Genomic DNA, 19,646 nt, shown 5'->3' on the forward strand with positions numbered 1-19,646 from the left:
GAGCGATGGACGGAGCAAAGATGGAGGAGGAAGAGGTGTCTTGTTTCACAGGCGAGCTGAACTGAAATGCCCCCAAAAAAGAAAGGAACAAGCCCGCCGCTGATGGCGTTAGCATTTAGAGTGGATTTCTCCTGTCGCGACTGCTCAGGGGGGGAAAATGCTTGGTGAAAAGAGCCATATTTTGATTTATTGTAGGTCATTACAATGGGGCCATATTGGACTATATACAGCTGTTAGCTGATGTCCGACCGGCAGATCTCTTTCCTCTTAAAACATACATTTCTTCATCCGTCTCACCCCTCCTCCCTCCCCCTCGGTCGGCCTCACCCGGTCAGGGGAAGTGGCGGTTGTTGCCTGCAGCCTCCCAGAGGAACAGAGCGGCCTTTGTCTGTCTGTTCCCTGTCCACCCAGTAAGCCCAGCAAGCCCAGTAGAGACTCGGGGGGGGGGGGTTTGCCCGAGTTCAAGGCAGCCACCCAGAACGCCCGTAAATCCACCGGCCGCTCCAGCCGAGGCCTTCCTCGGTCAGGTATTACGCTTGGCGCCTTGTGGATGGAAACATAATCCTCTTCAGTTATTGATAAAGACGTGTATAGTTTAAGGTACAAATGTGAATTAGAATAAAAGCGAATATTGATAGAAGGTGTTTAGCTCAGCGTAGCAAAAAGACCTTTTGAGGATAGAAAACCAAAAGCATATTTCAAAGGTGAAACTGCCTCACATCGTCACGTACAACACAATATCACGTCCACAGCGGAAATGACTTTACAAGCATGATAAAATCTGGAATAAAGTGTTTTTTTTCTCCCCCCCTTTCTATTTTCACAGTTATGTTTTAATGGATGGGGCTCCAACAAGCCGTAACAGGGACATCAATCGTCCCAAAGGCTGCGTCTGCTCTCGCCTCAACGTGGTGATGCCGAAGGGACGCGCAGCCCGATCGGAAATGATTTGATGTAATAGGAACACTACGGTTTGATTAAAGACGCCTCTCCCCCCCTGCTCCCCCTTCCTCCCCTCTCATCCTGCAGCACAACTCCGCTCTCTATGAAGTCAACGCGTCGGCAGAGACCTCGTTTAACCGTTCCCTCCCTCGACGTCGCCCGTCGCCGCTTTAGAATGGAAATAAAAGAGTCCAGTTCACCAGATGCGCACCGGGCCCTCTACATAGGGAAAGTGTTATTGCCCTGCACCGCATTCCTAAGAGCCAGAGGAAAATCTCAACCCCTTTTAACCCCCCCCCCCCCTCTTTTCTCAGCTGTAGACCAGCTTTGAAGTTGTTTTTTTTTCCTTCTCTTCTCTCACTGACACACACTCTTCACTCTATTCTCCACTCCTTCATTTCACATGGATTTTGTTTACATCCAGCGGAGTACGTGAACCGGGACACATTGAGGGGTTGGGAACTTCTCTGAGGGGTTTTGCATGAGGGGAAAAAGCGTCACCCCTGGAAAAAAAGATTTCTGAAGACCGCAAACAACCCCCCGATGTTGTGGTTGGCTGTTCTTGAGAGGTGGCGTGCACCTGCGAGAGGGGATCGTGTGCAACAACTCACAGCTCATAGTTGACTGATAGTGAGGAGGATTTTTGCATCTTGTTCTCTGGGAAAACCGCAGTCGGCCGACCCTCATCTGTATAAAAGGCTTTTATTGAGTGCAATGAGATGCTCAGAGGCCAAGTGAGGCGCGTGCAGAAACTATCCTGCACATGCATTATGGATACTCTTTCATACCCTCATTATGCTGCATTCTGCATCGCTCTACGCTCATTTTCTTTCACTCCCCAATTTTTCCCCACGAATCCCTCAGCGCACATCGACAGCTTCTAGACCTTGTGTGAAAAATGTTTAATCTAAGTGTTCGCTGGAGGCCCCAGATTCACAGAGTAAAGTCAGGAGAGAGGTTGTTAGCTCCCCCCCCCGTAAATACAAGATATTAAACAGAAATATGCATTGTTGTGAAAGCAAGCAGAATTCAATTAGTGTTGAATTAGCGATTCTATTCGCATATTTAGTTTTGTTATCTCACATTTGAAAAATGAAAAAAACTGTAAGAGTTTAAAATTGGACAAAATAACTCAAATTCCATGCATTTTTCCTACATTTCATTTGAAAAATGTCTCCTTGCGCTACCGAGCAGCCGTGAAGTGTTCGGATTTAGGCGCTCCTCTGCGCGTGTGCGTCTGTGCTCTACAGTATGTAGGTCTGTGTTATCTAACGCAATCTGTCCCTCTCCAAAAGTCACGCTGCTCACCCTTGAGGGTGAAGAGACTCGGGTAAGAAGGGAGAGCACAAGTTTCCTGTACTGTAAAAGGGAATCCCGCACATGCACTCGATGGATAAAGCTATCGCACTCAGTCAGCCAGCGCTCGCTGCGGTTTGTCTGCAGATGAATTAAAAGATAAGTTACTGCTGCAAGTTGCTTAAATGCGATGGTTGCTCTGACATTTACTAAGAGGCTGAACGAGTCCTTTTCCCCTGCAGTGGAGAAATATTGGCATTGTTTTCGCTGGTAATGTATGTTCATAGAGTAAAAGCACACAGCCTGAGCGCTGGCCTGTTACTGTCTCCCCCCCCCCCCCCAGTTTCTCTTTCTCCAGAGCAATCAGTGCCTCGGCCTCCTCTCTCTCTCTCTCTCTCTCCTTTTCTCTCTTTGTTGTGTCGTTCTGGCCCCGAAGCAGCAGATTCAACGCCGACAGCTAAACATGACGTAGCGAAAAACAAGAACAGAGCTCGAATCAATTCCTCCCCGGAGGCCCTTGATTTACAGGCGCTCTGAATAAGCACTTCTGAAGTCATCTGCAAATGCTTTTTTGCCTCCTCGTATAAATCTGAGGCGATGGCCGCTGATCTGCTGTCAGCCGGATGCGGATCACAACGGAGGAGGTTGGGCGAGATCACGAGTCAGCCTGTCTCCTCTGAAAACTGATTTGAGAACTATGAGATCCACTGCCGGAATCGCCGGCCGAATTTTAGATTTTTTTAGTTTTATAAAAGATGATTCTTGCATTGACTTTCATATATTGCATACATTCTTTACTACCAGAACCGTTACAATGCGATAAACTCTGCACTATCATCATTTCTCCCTGCTGGAGGCATTTTCTGCCCCTCTGCACTGCCTGGTGCTGGGTAGTATGAGTCACAGGCTGCTGAGACCCATCCAGCAGGGAACCCGTCTCTGGCTGGTTGGGAGAACGTGTGTGGTTAAGAATAGTTCCACCTCTGCCGGGGGATTCGTTTTGGGGGCCGTTGTGTTTTGTTTTACCACGAGCGCCTCAACACCGTTACGGAGAGAAGCTCTCCTCCTGCCGACAGACGGTGGAGTCCGTGTCAGCGTACTTCTTCTGCCTACATGCGGGTGAGGAGGTTGAGGGGGGGGGGGGGGGGGGGGAGAAGTGTGGGGAGAGGTCAGCGGAGGCACAGCTGGTGGGACCCCCACTCCCACCAGCTGCTGCCTCAAAAAGAGCCCGTCAGCAGCCGGCCTGCCGGTACGTGCCGACCCCTCTCATTCGCTTTCTGCCCCCCCCCCTCTTGCTTCCCTCTGTCCCGCCCCCCCCCTTGCAGACTCAGCCCAGCTGTTCCAAGCTTTCCACTCTCCTCCCCTGCCACTTTGCACCCCTGACCCCTGGGAGGAAACCCCTTACAAAACAAGAGCACGATCCTGAGCGTGCACACGTGCACATGAGCACGGACACATTTTGCCCGAGTCGAGTCAATAATCCCATAAGTCGCGTTAAAGGTGTTTCAAGAGTGGCGGTACGTCTGTAAAGCCCCTGTTGGGCCGGCGTGGGGGGTGGGGGGGAGCCTGAGGCGGGTGTTAATCCACCAGATGGGACGGGGCTCTGTGGGGCGGTTTCTTCTTAAGGCCGCGGGCATCGGTTACACTGCACAACCCCTCACTGGCTGCGCACACTTTTAAACAGTTGTTGAGACGCATTTCAAGGCTCCCAATCCTTTCGTCTGTAACGGCCCTACTGACCATTTCCCTAGAAGCCATCGGCGTTATTTAGTCACGGTGGACTCGAAACGCGCTTGAGCTCGGTAAACGTCGTCATCGCGTTGCTTACAGCGGCCGTAAAGATGTGTGCCATTGATTAAAAGTACCGGTTTTGATTAATTAACACCTCTATTGTCCTACAACAACCAGCTGCACAGTCACGTGGGTTTTAAAGTGCCAGACGCCACTTATGCTGTAACCCGAGTCAAGAGGAAACTAAAAACTGAAATTAAAGCAGGCTTGAGCTTGTATGAGGTAAAAGATGTAAAGGGTTCAGCTAATGCTAATCATGCTAACAGCACTAAAGACTGCACTGCTAGAGGCTGGTAGGTGGGCTATTAGATTCGCTGTTATTTGGCAATAAACATTAAGTATTGATGATTAAAATTCAGACTAGATCAAATAAATAATAGTATTGAATATTTTTAAGCATCCCTGATATTTCTTTCTTGTCCCAGTGACTTTCTGGAGGGAAGAATACACAATGTGCGGCGGAGACGTGTCATCTTTCAAGAGGTTATCGCATCATTTTGTGGATTAATGCTAAATTATTAAGCTCACTGAATGCTCAGCGATGCTCAACATTGATTTATGACTATTTTTTATGGCCATTTGCCCCCATTAAGAGAGCCAACCCCCCCACAAGTTTAAACCCGGCCACCCAGGCTGCACCTCCTCATCCCGGTAGCAGTGGGTGCCGCACCCTCTCCCTTCCGCTGCCCCCCCCCCCCCCTTGCCATTGTTCCCTCGATGACACGACCCACGTGCCCCCCTATTCAGCACCCTGGCGGGGGAGGGTCGGGTGGGAGGGGGGGGGAGGCCCTTTGTCTCGGGCGCCATTGTCCCAGACACACGCTTCCATTTGACGGACACGCGTGCTGTCCAAAGAGAAAAAAGGGGGCGCATGGGGGGAGGTGGGGGAGGGGCCGCCGCTGGCCTTTATCCTCGGCGGTGAAAAGACGAGACGCGCCGGCCATCTGTGGTGCGTGTCTGTAATCTGCCGCGGCCGCGCACACAAACAGGCGCACACTTCTCGCTTCTCCCAAAAAGGATCCCCCGTCTTTTGTCTCGCCACGCTTATCTCGGGCCGTGACGCCCTATTTGAGGTGGAAGGATGGGGGGGGAGAGAAAGAGAGGGTGTGTGTGTGTCACAGAGGGCCGACGTGGTTGTGGTGAAGCTTCCATCTCTGAGAGAAAGTGCCTGTGAGGATGTTCTCTCATCTCCTCTGTATGTCAAAGTGACCATTGTTGAGCGCCGGTTTTCAAGCAGCGGCCTAAACACCAGTCCACTTGTCCTCCCTCCCTCTCCCCCCCTCTCTCTCCCTCTCTCTCCCTCTCCCTGGCCTTGGATGACCCAGTCAGCCTGAGAGTCTTCACCTCCGCAGTGTTAACTCTGCTTATCCTCCACTTCCTCCTCGTCCCTGATGTTAGCTGATGTTCTCAGAAGCGCGGGCGAGTTGCTGGAAGTCACTGTGGGAGGTTTTCATCGAGCTGAAATGTGAGATGAGAACTTGTGGCTGACTGGATGTCTTGTTGTCTGCTTCCTTCCCCTCTTCTTTCTTTCCTTCTCTCTTTAAAATTCCTGCATTCCTTCCCTTCCTCAGTTTTCCTTCCCCTCCTTCTCCTTCAGTTACACTGTCTTTAATTCCTTTATTCTTGTCCATTTCAATTCCGTACTCCTTATTTGTTTATTCCAAATTTGTCTTTTCTAAAACCTGTCTGATCTTTCTTCTGGTTCTCGTTCTTTCTCTCCTACATACGTTACCTACACATGGGATACTTTTCTGCCAGAGGTTTCGGCAACAAACCTACTTAGTTTTAAAAAAAAAATCCTCATTTGGACTCAACTAGAGAAGAAAGGGAACCGATGAGCGATTCCCATTGATACCATTGGTACTCCAGATATCGGCTGTCAGACCAGTGCTGCAGCGCCACCACGGTGTGTGTGTGTGTGTGTCTGTCTGCATCTCTACACACAATGTCCCCGGCCCGTGTTTCTGCATGACCAGAGGGGGGTTTCAGTGGCGGTCGATAAGACTCGACCACCCCGCGAAGGTCATTCGTTCTCGTCTCTCTGCAACAGCACCACACTCCCAAACCGCTGCAGAGAAATGATCTTTCTTTGTGTGCAGGTGGCCTCTGTGTCGCCAGATGTTGCTACGATGGTTGCTTCCTTTGTAGCGCAAAGAAAAACGCCGCGAGATTTGCAAATTCGTAAGGGAGGGGGGGACCGATGGTTGATGTCACACAACACACGAGTGGGGAGATTGACTGACAGATGGGGAAATGGATGATAGGTGCATTAATGCAGGGCGAGCTCTTGGGCGTAAGGGGGTTACTTTGGTTCAATTTAGACCATTATATCAACATTTAGTCAATTTCAAACAGTGAGCAGATTAGGAATTGAGACAAACGGAGGTTAAAATGGCAATCGGAGAGGGAGAGAGCTTTAAAAGCCTTATTGATCTCAGAGTCCCGGCTAATAGTAAGATGAATTATGCATGAATACTTCGCTGGATATCCCAAAGAAACGTGACTGTGGGTTCACAGCAAGGAGGCAATCCCCCGTTGATGTGTGTGGCGAAATCTTTTCCTCTCTGGGCAGATCTGACGAGGAGGTCAGAGGTCACAGAGAGTGAACTGGTTGTTGGCACACACGCACAACACACAACATGAATGAACACTGTTACACTGACAGTGTGTCATACTTCTACTGTCCAGCAGGGGCAACAAAGGGCCGCGCTTCGGCTTCTATCCTCTCTCCTCTCCTCTCCTCTCCTCTCCTCTCCTCTCCTCTCCTCTCCTCTCCTCTCCTCTCCTCTCTCCTCTCCTCTCCTCTCCTCTCTCCTCTCCTCTCCTCTCCTCTCCTCCCCTCTCCTCCCTATGAGCACCATCCATCCATCTGTGGGCTGCACATGTCAATGTAATTGTTTTGTACATAGACAGTGTCAGTAAATTGGGACAAATATGTAAAGCTTTATGCTATAATTTATCAATTACAATAGACAAGTAGAAAAATGATGATATTCTAAAAATATTATGTTATTAGCTTGTTGATTATTGTTGCTATGGAACAAAGCATGAGGCTAAACCAGGAAGGTAACCGATGTCAGAAGCAGGGGATCACTGCTGTGGTTGTTCTCATCCACGGCTCCGTTGCTACGGCGTTGGTTTTGTACAGCTCGTGGCATCAGCCGCCTTCACCGATAGTGACTAAAAAGTTTTCCGCTCTTAACATTCTCCCCCTGAGTACCGGCCGATACCCAGCTGGTGTTTCCTCCTCGAAGGTTCTTACGTTTACAGGTTGACCTGTCGTTCTTCTCCTCCATCTCCTCTCGTCGACTCCCAGGAGGAGATCGCTGAGAGAGGATGGGGGGGGGTCACTGTCCTCTCCTCATCTGATCCCATCACAGATCCGTCCTCACTTCTCTTACCCTCTTCCTCTCCCCTCTGCCACAAAAGCCCCCACACTGGTTGCCATGGGATCCGGTTGCCATGCAGCAGCCGCAGTGGTATCCACATGGTGCTGGCGTGTATGCGTGTCCACCGTAGCGTGACGGCGCCGTGTTGATTAGAGAGAGAAAGAGAGAGAGAGTTGAGTTAAAATGTGAGTTTTACTGCAATGTGGTTTGACACAGAACTACACCTCCCCCTCTCCCCCCAGGAAGGGGGGGAGGGGGAGGGAGAGAAGGGGGGTTAATCACCAGGGGCAGACGTCAATGAGCCTGTCCGGAGTAGACGGTGGACTTCGGTGGACCTCGTGGGGGGGTGAGGGGATGATGAGCTGCAGTGTGCTGCAGCATGTGGAGCCACAGGGGGGGGCTGAACTTTACAGGCCAATAAATCTGATGGTGTCATTTTACCACCGGTTACAAGACAAGAAAATCTCAGTGTTTAGAGAAAACCAAATATAAACTTGATTTACTATCAAATGATCATGCAACAACACTAAATAGTGTAACATTTGGCAATTAAATTAAATGTATTGGCCACTGATGCAATATTATGATTATATGTAAATCTGTAGAACCGTCAAACCAGAAGGAATTGCCAAATACCTCCTCTTCATGGACCATACGGCCTCATTAAGAGGTTACAATGCAAATCTGTGAGTCTAATTAAGATGAATTAATTGATTAACTACCAAGAGATAAGAAAACAAAGGAGGAAGATACAGTCAAATAAGCGGATTAAACAGAGATGATTTTATCAAATGTATTTGATATCTAGAGTATAAACTGTGAAATATTCTCAAGCTGCATTGAATAGAAATGAGTTTCCCTGCAGACAGAAAACCAACGTGTGGTTGAATCTGCACTCGTCTGTTCCTTCATAATAACGCGGATTTACTTACGACTCGTGACGTGAAGTCTGTCAGCGGTTAGGAGACTCTTTTTTTAAGCGTAACGTTTTGGTTTCAAACCTTTTGACGATCCGTCGACGTTGCGATCCGAGTTTAATAAATGGGTTTCGCATCAGTTAAACTCTAAAAGTATCGTCCACGCAGACTATCATTACATGGTTTGTGGACACACACACACACACACACACATGCTTTACTATCGATGCCTGAAAGCATGCGGCTTGCTACAGGACGTTATGTCATTGGAAGTGTGGTTAGTTTTTAATTTCCTCTGTTGGCTCAGTTCCAGAAAAGCAAACAAGAAAACACAACTTTGCTTCTTGGTCGTGTGAACCTGACGATGCTGAGAGAGAATGTTTGTTATACATCATAATGCTTAACGTGGTGTATATTTTTTTATAAATTGTTATTCAAGCAGATAAGCGAAGTTTATCAGTTTTGTCTACGAGAGAAAGACACCAGGAAAAGACACGATGAAATGACTCTGCTGTTTTGTTCATCTTTTATATCATTCATGTCATTTTTAGCGGGTTCTCCAGGTGCAAATAAGCCGAATTTCATTCATTTCATGCAGGATTGTTGTATTGCGAAATTCAATTTTACGGTTACTTAAACGAATAAAGTCTACGGTTTGTTGGTGTATCCAACAACGTGCTAACGAGGTAAATATGACCACTGGTTATGTTATTAACTCATTATTAAGTATTTGTAACGCAGCGGAGCCTTAGCTGTGGTTTGATGTGTTTCTCTGTGTGTTTGTGTGTCTCGTTCACATTCAGCAGTGTTGGTTAAATTAACAGGCTGGTATGGAGTCACTGAGTCTCCAACACACACACACACACACACACACACGCTCACACTTACAGAGACGGCGTGATTTGCTTTCTGTGCTTTCGGCTCTTTCTGGTGGCTGAGCTCGCAGACCAACAGGAAGTGCGTCCGGGCTGCTGAGCCGGTCACGGTTCATACACATGTATCTGTGTGTATCAGTTTATACTTTATACACCAACAGGCTGGTGTCAGTGAGTTAGAGAAGTCACATGACAGCCACTCGCACTGACGAGAGAACATCTCCTCAACCTTCCTCTGATTAGTTCACAATGTGGCTCCTTTGTCTTCTTCTGTGTTTGTTTTGGTCTCCGCTTATTTTTAGATTCCTTTCTGTCTCACCCTCCTCTTCTCTCTGTGTGCAGCTCTCTCCCGGAGGAAGAGGAGGAGGAGGATGGTTGGTGACCGAAGGACGATAGAAAGCAGATGAAAATGAGGAGTTCTTTCTTCGCTCGTTAGTTCATCTTAAACTCGGGTGTAGAGAAGAAACCGCTCCTTTAAATAACAACAGCGTTGTTTGTGAATGTTCGGTACATGTTTATTTTACACAGCGTTTTGTGAATACAGCCGTTCTCCTGCGACAAATACCTCGACGGCTCTCCCCCACGGGGACGGTTTACAACACCACAGTCACAACTCTCAACAGCAGACAATAAGCACAAAGAGAGACGTCGAATGCTGCCAGTCGGCTGCAAATACGCAGCGGCAAAGGGCAGCGAGGACGTTTGGACCCCACCCTCCCCCCCTCGGCCTCCGCTCGTGATCCCCGGCTCTGGGTGTTAACATGGCAAACGGCTCAGGGGGACGAGCTGGCATCATGGAACGTCTCCCGCTTCCTGCACTCGATGTCCCAGGATGCTTTTTGGTGCAACGTGTGATTCGTTTCATGCTAAACACAACCGGAGGGGAGGGGGGGAGGGGACGGGACGGGTGATAGAAAAACCCGCCTCCACTCAGGAGGTCGCTGTTCGGGCCTCACAGGGAAGTTCACTTGTTTTTATCTTTGCTTGCTCACTTCTGTGGGTATTTCGCATAATAAAAGAGTTCATTCGGGCCAAGATGGAAGTTTACTTTGAAAAGATGAATGTAAATTGACCCGTGTAGCTGGACTTTAATGGTAAAATGTACTAAAAGTGGGTAGTACATTTTTTTTTTTAATAACATATTCCACAAACGTCTTCAAAAGTCCAAACTGGTGAACAACGCGACCCACTTGAGCTCTGACTCATTGCTTTGCAGATACAGACACCGGATGCGTTTGCACGTGATTCCTTGGTTTATGTTGGGATGCAGAGAGAATTTCAACAAGGAATCTTTTGCACTCCGGACCAGCGTGCAGCAGAAAAGTGTGTCACCAGCAGCCATGACGCCCCCCCTCCCTCTCTTTCTATCCACCCACTCCGTTTCGTTCCTCCAGGATTTGGTGCACCAAACATTGATTTGTCTTTTATTTTTAGCGCGCGCGCGCGCACGTGTCTTGTGTGCATCTGCGCAGCAGACACGTGGGCAGCTGGACGCTGTTTGGGTGCCTTTGCGAATGCGGTCAGAGCTCCTTTTTTTTTCTCCCTTCCCTTCCCCGAAGTTAATCCCCCGAAGAGGAGGTGTGGTTCTCCTCTCCTCGCCCTCCGCTGCGTCACCTCGGCTCCGCGTCGCTCCTCCTCCTCCTCCTCTTCTTCTTCTGGAGGGGTTGGTTTCCTCTCGTCTCCTCTCCTCTGCAGTCCTTCTCGGGAGGGAGATGAGTTCTCGCGGCGAGATGGGGGAGGCCATCGAGCTCAGGTGAGTCTGACGCGGAGGAAAGGGGGAGGGAGCCGTGCGTCACGCGTGTCCACACTGTGCGTACTCGGTGCAACCTGGGACTGTACCTGCGGGTTCTTTCTTCCTCCTCTTCTCCGGTGCATCGTCACACGGCCGTGGGGGGGTCAGCGGGAGATGCGGGGCTTTTGTATGAGACGGGGGTGACCGTGGTTTCTTTGCGGGCTTGTTGGTTACGGTGGAATGTTTTCGGTCTCTTCCCGCCCGGATCCACCGGCTCATAGCAGCTGACAGCATTAGTAGGAGCATTAGCCCCCATATGGAAGAGATTAAACCCGCTACTTTGATACCCAACACCCATGATCGCCTCCACGTGTTTTCCTTTTTACATACAGATGTGACATGTGTGTCCACCTGCCAACACATGTGTGTTTGCAGGCCTTGGGTGGGGATGGATGGCTTTAATTCACCTCCCGAATTCAACACTTCCTCTTCTCTTGTTTCTTCTTTTTTTTTTGTTGCCCTTGCGATTAGATAATCGAGAAGGACAGCTCTCGTGTGTGCTGCCAGAGTACGTGGCAAAGTGTGAGGAGACCGCGGAAGGAAGACAGACACAGGACGGCAAGACAGCAGGGAGAAGATGAGAGGGAGGGCCAGGGGGGGGGATGGAAAGATGGCACGTGCGAGCAGAGCGTGAGAGGGAAAAGCTGAGGAAAAGCATTCGGAAACGAGGAGCTTTTGAATCCCAGACAGCCGTGTTTCTTAGCTTCTAGGATCACATGACCTGGTATCAACATCAGGAGTAACTTCCTTAGAAAAGGTTACAAAGGTCAAGACCAGACGTTGGCTCGGCTGGGGGCTGTTTGACTGAAGTAGCATTGTGATGAAGGTGGCGTTAACCCCCCCCCGGGGGAGGAGAGCGCACCAGAGATGAGGCGGCGCTGATAAGCCGGCCCTCGGCGCCCGGTCTAGACTGACAGCGGGGAACACAGAGTGGGAACACGCCATGACATTATGATACTGGAGCGTATCGACTAGACTGCTCCACTTCACGCCTAGCTGCACTGTGCTTAGATTAGCTTACACACACACACACACATTTTCTACCATGGGCACAAGTGTATGAATGCAAACGGGCGTACACACATGAATGCATGTTCAGGGACACACAAACACGCACGCGGCTAGCGTGGTCCGTGTCCTCTCGGCCTGCATTGTTCAAGGGCAGGGGGGGATTTGGGTATTGTTGTGTTAATCTTTCCGTTCCTGGACCAAATTCTGACTCACTAGCACACACACACACACACACACACACACACACACACACACACAGAGGTATGAACTCATTCAAGCATGCACGGACTCTTGTGCAAAAACGCAACGCGTTCTTTGATGTGTACACTGAAAAGCAACATTTTTCATATAAAAAAAAAAGAATTAGGTGGGCAGATGCAGGTTTCCATGCTAAAACACACACACACACACACACACACACACACACACACACACAGACACAGACAGTGCTCTCCAGGCTTAACTTGGGTGGGTGGGTGCTGAAGCAGTAGCAGGCGTGGCAGGGACACAGCTGCGGAATGATAAGCCTGGAGGAAGAGGATAATAGGTGTGGGATCGGTGTGTGTCTCCCGGTGTTGTCGAGATGACAGAGCGTGTGTGTGTGTGTAGACGTGTGACTGCCCTGGATCACACAGAGCTAACGCAATTTTCCCGGCACAATCGCATTTGCAGAAAAAGGCCGGGGGAAGCAGATCATTTTAATTACAGGATGTTTTCCCAGAATCCTGCAGACGGGCCTCCTCGGCCTCCTCGCTCCGTCCTCGCTGCACGGATCGCATGCGTGTGTGGAGAATTCCGGGAGCGGGTCTGCTGTCAGTTTGTTAGCGTCGCTAAATCTCCATCAGCCACAGTCGGGAACCTGCGCTGCGTCCTGCATCCGCTCCCCTCCAAGTCTCATTCAAAGTGCTTTTCCTCACCGTTTACTTCGGATGTCTGAACTTTGTCTTATGTCTGATTTTTGGGGCCTGGTGTTTAAGGATAGTTTCTGCGTTCCGCCACAATTGTCTCGCCAACGCCGCGGTTCATCTCTGTCTCACTTGCCACCGCCGTGTGTGCTTTGACCTGTGAGAATATTACAAATATTTCCGCTCATTTCGCGTTAAATGAAGAGATTCAGAGGGGATCTGGCTAAACTGTTAGCATGTCGTTAGCCTGTCTGAGTGTACGGCTGCTTGTGTTGCTCGACTGTTTTCAGACTGAAAAACTGGTCCCAGATCAGCGCGTTGAGCCACCTCTTCATCAAGTCACGTTTACTGGCGCTCAGTCCACCTGTTACTGCGATAATGCGCGGAATTCCCAGTGTGCATTGCAGCCCGAGTCAAAGAGGTCCATTCAATCCCATTATGCAAGATGAGCACCAGCCTGCGAACGCACACACACACACACATGACTATGATTATATTGTGACAGCTCTCTGTAATGCTTCACCCTGCTCAGAACCCCCCCCGAAAGGATCACATTGCATTACGGGGGTCAGAGGGAGAACAGCGTGCGTCTACCCGTCACTGTCAAGCTGCAGTGATTGGCATCTGTAACCAAGATGACGTTGTGACACACACACACACACACACACACACACACACACTCTCATCTTCCTACCACCTTTTGTTATTAGAAATCGGATGAATGCATGTGTTGACGGGGACGTCATCGCGTCCGGTGTGTCTCCCCCGTGTTGTTTGTTGAAGTTTACAGCCTCCATGTCGAGCCAAACCGACATGCACCTTATGGACTGGACTGTATGTGCTTTATGGAGCGGGCTGCACGTGCACGCACACACACACTCTCGTAATGTCGACAAAAAGGAGCCGATGCCATTTAGTTTGTTTCCCTCCTCGCTGATAGAAATGCTTCAGAAGCCTCCTGCATGTGTGCAGCTCTCTGCAGATCCCTCTCTTTGTGGGAGTTAAATTAATGCCGGGGCCTGTTTCTGAGGGATACGAAACAACGAGCGTGCAAGAGGGAAGTCCAATTAACAACAACTCTGAAACTTTACAACATATTCTTCTCTTTGGAATACAAGGGACCCGATGTTGAGCTGTTGGAATCCACTTTTTGACGATATTGTTGTGCTGCGCTACGCTAAACCCAGTAAGTAAGTAAAGATGAGTATTTTAAGTCTCTGAAATCACTTAAAAGCCTGGTCAAAGGGGCTTTTAAATGGTGTGATCATATTAAAAGATCAGTTCAGTGCTACAAAGCTGTCAAGTAGCAAGCTTTTGTCTTATCGATCCTTAAATCTGACAGCGGTCTGCTGCTGTGATGATCCAACGCAGAGTAAACAGACATCCTCTGCCAATAAAACAAATATATTTGTCTCTTTCCACCCGGAATTATTCATATTTGTTACATGAAAATCTGCGTTTGTTGCAGCGGTTCTGCTGAGGTCTCCGTCCGGTCCTCTAGGGCTTCGGTTGGGACGCGAGCGCCCTGTTTTTTTACATTTTTTTTAATCACCAGACCACCTGTCACTTGTTGTGTGTTGATGTGAGCGAGACGGAGGGGAGATTCGGATGATAGTAATAGTCTGTGTCCTTATCCGGGTCACTCTGTGTCAGTTAAAGTCTGCAGGGCCCAAAAACTGGGTCACGTTTCTGTGTGTGTGTGTGTGTGTGTGTGTCAGCACAATGTGCTTGTGTCTAACGTGTTTTTCATTTCATTGTTTTTACTGCACATCGCCTCATGTTAGCTCACAGATGAGTCACCGCTCGAGCGACATTTCAAGCTGGTTGTAAAAGGAACCTCATGTGCGTGTTTATGTGACTGCACAGGCTTTTTTTTTTAACGGGCATGAAAGATAATCTATTGTTAAGTTAATGAAACCCAGGAACATAAGTCAACAAATTACAGGAAAGAAACGTGAAGGTCGCAGTCTTCCTGACGGCTAATCAACTGATGGATTAATGATTATGAAGCGTTAGGGACAAACTTTTATGAATAGTGCTTCGATACAGAGTTGTGTCACGTGTGATGTCATTTATTATTGATGTTGGACAGCGGATTCCTGTGCCGATATGTTCCGTTTCCCAGCAGCAGAGTCGCACTTTACTGTGCTGAGGGAACAACAACAACAACAACAAAAAGTGTGTCACTTTTGTGCCTTCTGACTGCAGAAAGAAACTAAAAAGTGGAGGTGATGCACTCGCGTTGCTGCTGAATATGAGCGTCATCCTGACATCGACCTTCCTCACCCCCTCCTCCTCCTCCTCCCCTCCTCTCCACAAGGCCTTCTTCCAACGTACTCACGCCATCCTCCTCTCCCACTGCTCAGCCACAAAGTCACAACCTGAGACAGAGAGACAGAGAGACAGACAGAGAGAGAGAGAGAGGGACAGCGTGTCCATATAAAGTAGTCAGCTCAATGACTAAGCCAAGACAATCCCCTGTGCACACACACACACTCTGCCTCTCCCCAGAGCTCCACACACACACGGCTTACCGTAATGTGAGGTGGGCAATGACTCACTGTGTGCGTGTCTTTGTGTGTGTGTGTGTGTGTGTGTGTGTGTGTGTGTGTGTGTGTGTGTGGTGAAATCACTCCTCCGTCTCCCTCCCGGTACGGGCTGTCTTGCCAGCATCAGTGTGAGGGAGGAGTGTGTCCCGTTTTCACCCAAATCTCTGAGCCGCTGTTGAACGCAGAACATCTGGATCAGGGAGGAGCACTGCATGTGTGTGTGTGTGTGTGTGTGTGTGTGTGTGTGTGTGCGTGAGTGCGTGCGTGCATGGTTGTGTGCGAATGAGAGGGAGCGTGCCAAACATATCAATCAGACTCACATCTGTCGAGCACCAAACACAGCTGGACGCACGTAAGTTCATGCAGTCTTAACAAGGATGTGGAGGGAATACAGAGGTCACACACACACACACACACACACACACACACACACACGCACAAATGCAGTATGACCTCATCCTTTATTTTGTTTCATCCCAGTAAATTTACTGAAGCACATCGTTAAGGACACACGCGCCGACCTGCTAACAGTCCAAATACCGACGTAACAAGCCGGAGCCAAACTGTTGACACGTAGCTCGATTAGTCTGCGCCGCGCGTGGGCGAAGCCTTCTCGCCAAACCCCCGTCCCTGCGAACGCCATTTCCTCACATTCACGCGGATGGAGCTGCAGATATTCCGCCTCACGAAACCCGCTTTGCTTTGCGCACCGCCCACGATCCGGGGTCTCCGAGCGGCGGGGACTTATTCGACTGTGTGCCGCCATCAGGCCGCATCGGGTCGTAGGTCGTCTCCCTCTGCTACGGTGCGCGCCAGATGGCCGCTGACTCGGCAGCGGTGTGTTTTTTGGCGCCGGGGCCTCCTGTTCGTGTAGTCTGCGCTCAAGTGCTCATGAGTTTGGCGAGGATCTCGTGACGAGAGCGGGAACATTTGCGCCGTTGGCTTATGCATCTATCTTGATGCTTTTCCCTTCTCGTTCCGCCTGCACAGCCGAGTCTTTAAAGTTTAATCAAAGATCGATGCATAGCTACAGGGAGCAGCGCGTTAGCTTAGCATCAGGGCGAGATCACGTCACAGACGTACGCAGGGACCCATAGTGTGCCGTGTAATATCTGAACCTTTGTTTGAGCTGTAGATACGATTTGCGAATGGATACTGGTGTTAATGGAGTACCACTTAGCCTAATTAGCGCAGCGTAATCGTAGAGGAACATTTGCATAAACGCCTCCTTGTCAATGAAAGTGGAGGTGAATGTTTTTCACAGAGGCTCTAAGCCCCGTTAATCCATACGGGTTATATTTAAAAACAGCGGTTAGAGAGGATTTCCGTAGTTAAGGGTGGAACATCTTTGATCCTTTTACAAGGACTCAATAAATACCAGTGAGTGCGCTGGTGAACAGTTCAGGCTCTTTGTCTGATTCGGTCCCGAGCTGCCAATGGACACACAAGCATGAAATCTCACTGGGAAAGACCGTTTAATACGTTTGGCTTCACATTTCTTTAGCAGACAAAGGATTTACAGAAGTATATCCTATAAAATATGGAAGATAAATTACATTAGACACTATGTTGTTGTTTCTTAATGTGCAGACAAACGTCCCTCAGGTGCTTTCAAGACGATAACTCTAATCCAGGTTAAGTTTGTTGACATTTTGAAAGGATTTCTTTTTAAAGAGTTATTCTTGTGTTGCTGGTTTGTCCTTTCTGTCCTTATGGTATTTTTGCCGGTTAAACATTTCCATTTGATGAGAAGACGCCATTCCTTCGCGCCTCCGCTTCTTCCAGTCAGTTTCCTCTTTTCCCGTCAGCCGCCTCGCATCCCGTCGCTCATCGGGTTTCTACCCGCTCTCCTCTTTTCATAATCCATATGAGGGCGCTGGCAGGGCATCGTGTAGCCCCCCCCCCGTCCACTACAACACAACCCTCCGCCTCCCTGGTGTCGGGTATCACACAGCTAGCCTTCACACACACACACACACACACACACACACACACACACACACACACACACACACACACCTGCTGCCAGCCAACTCTGCCCAGAAATGACTGGATCAACCATCGACATGTGCAGAGCTGCAGAGCGTGTGTGTGTGTTTGGAAGAGGTCGCCTGTCTCACATGCCAGGAATAAGTGATGCTACTTGAATGTATGTGTGTGTGTGTGTGTGTGTGTGTGTGTGTGTGTGTGTGTGTGTGTGTGTGTGTGTGTGTGTGTGTGTGTGTGAGACCCACGGGAACGTCTGACTGCCTCTGGCATCCATCACTGGTGACGTAGCAGTGATTATGAGAAGTGATGTTTGTGTGTGTGTGTGTGTGTGTGTGTGTGTGTGTGTGTGTATATATGCTTGTAAACTCTATGCGGCAGAGCAAAGAAAGTTTCTGTGTGATGTTTGTGTGCTTTCACGCGTCCAGGATGCCGATTCATGGGCCAACCAGACGGTAAGAAAACCACAGAGGTCTACTTTTAACAGACGGTGGCTCTTTGCCCTTCATTTATCTGCAATTACAATCATTTTAAAAGGGAAGAACATGTGGAGAGTGACTTAAAAAAAACAGTGGGAAAAGGGAAAAAACAGTTCATTCTTCTTCCCGATATAAAGAAGAAGCCTTGATAGAAATAGGGGGCACACGATGGGAGACCTTTCATTGTGCTCCACTTCTGCTGCGGGTCGATGTGACTGCGGAGGATTGAAAACAGTAATTATCATTTTTAAGCAGGTCATGTTTCGATGGCGTCATGTTTCATTGTGCACAGGGAATTAACATCGCCAAACAGCCCAGCGGGCTGAATGGTCTAATTAAGCAGCACATAGAGGATTGTGTGTGTGTGGATGCGTGTGTGTGTGTGTGTGTGTGTGTGGCGATCAGCTCGGCGTCCTCGTTGTTTCTTGGAGAGATGATAGTGCTTTGCGTTCATTAGCGTTAACGTTCTACCTGTGTGACCCGGATCAGCGGAGCGCCGATCAAACGACACGCGTCCCGCCCCCCACTCGGCGTCCCGGATGAATCACCTCTGATGAAAGGCTCTCCACCGGCTGTGATTTAAATGATAGTTTGTTGCGTTTATTTCGCTTTTAACGAGCCTTACCCTTTTGTCGAGTGGGAAGGAGTGTTGATTTTTGTGTGTTATACGAGTCAGCTAATTGTGTGTCACTCTTTGTGTGCTTTTAAAGCAAATTATAGGGATAATTTTCAACAGCCCTTCAGGCTCCTGGTTCCAAAAAACATGACATACCACCTAATTCACTCATTCATGAATAGTGAGGAGGAGGAGTTTGTGCACAAATGGAACAGTTTTGTGTTAACCAACTACTTCTAAGGGACACATTTGATCAACTGGGTATTAAATATTCTAGAATTTACACTAAACTAATGCGCTCAGAATGTGCCCAGATCTCGTCGGTGAAACACCCACGTGTGAGGATGACTCTCACGACGTTCCCGTCCTGTGTCCACAGCACCAGAGAGCACGTGACCCCGGAGATGAACAAGCTTCGCCAGAGCCTGAGGAGGAAGAAGCCCACCTACGTGCCCGAGGCCAGCAGGCCGCACCAGTGGCAGGCGGACGAGGAGGCGGTACGGAAGGGCAAATGTAACTTCCCCGTTCGGGTGAGTGTCTCCTCCCCAGGGGGAACGTTTCTTACGTCTTACGTGTAATAAACACTAACGTGTGTGTGTGTGTGTGTGTGTGTGTGACTGCTATTAACTGAGATGAGTTCTCCATGTAAAATGAGTGCACGTAGGAGGCATTATGGTTCACGGTAACCAGCGCGAGCAGCTGAGCGCCAAAAGTCATTTGTTGAACGACGGTGAGAGATGGAGGCCAGACAAGGAGGGATGAGGTGTAGATTAAAGACACCGCAGGAAATGACAGGGTGAGGGATGAGGACGCCTCGGGGGGAGAGGGGGAGGGACGAGACGTTCTGAGATGTGAAACACAGAGAGAAAGAGAACCAGAAGAGGAACACGAGGCGGAGGGAGAAAGATGAAGGGTGAAGGAAGCGAACAGTGGAGGAAAAGGCAACGTGAGAGGAAAGCTAATGAGGACGCGTCCCGATGGCGATGCTGAGAGGAGACGGGCGGCCAAGTGGAGCCCAGAGCTTTACAACGAGGGATGGAAGCACTAAAGAAAAGCTCTCCGTCCCTTCATTGTTGCTGTTCTTTCCTCCTCGTCCCC

General features: G+C 49.3%; 1 protein-coding gene across 5 annotated transcripts in view; it reads left to right on the forward strand.

Moving 5' to 3' along the window:
* The window catches only part of numbl (NUMB like endocytic adaptor protein), a 37,820-nt gene that overhangs the window by 7,676 nt on the left and 10,498 nt on the right, over positions 1-19,646 (forward strand). For 2 of the 5 annotated variants that reach the window (XM_078107466.1, XM_078107467.1), the window contains exon 2: positions 18,928-19,078. In XM_078107466.1, coding sequence (XP_077963592.1) covers positions 18,953-19,078 — 126 coding nt within the window. In that variant the 5' untranslated portion in view covers positions 18,928-18,952. Of the gene's footprint in view, positions 1-10,644; positions 10,964-13,633; positions 14,105-17,686; positions 17,909-18,927; positions 19,079-19,646 lie in introns of those variants that run through there. The other 3 variants (XM_040192432.2, XM_078107468.1, XM_078107465.1) reach the window with 3 other exon arrangements.

This window comes from Gasterosteus aculeatus, chromosome 1 (genome assembly GCF_964276395.1).
Source record: "Gasterosteus aculeatus chromosome 1, fGasAcu3.hap1.1, whole genome shotgun sequence".
Classification (NCBI taxonomy): Eukaryota; Metazoa; Chordata; class Actinopteri; order Perciformes; family Gasterosteidae; genus Gasterosteus; species Gasterosteus aculeatus.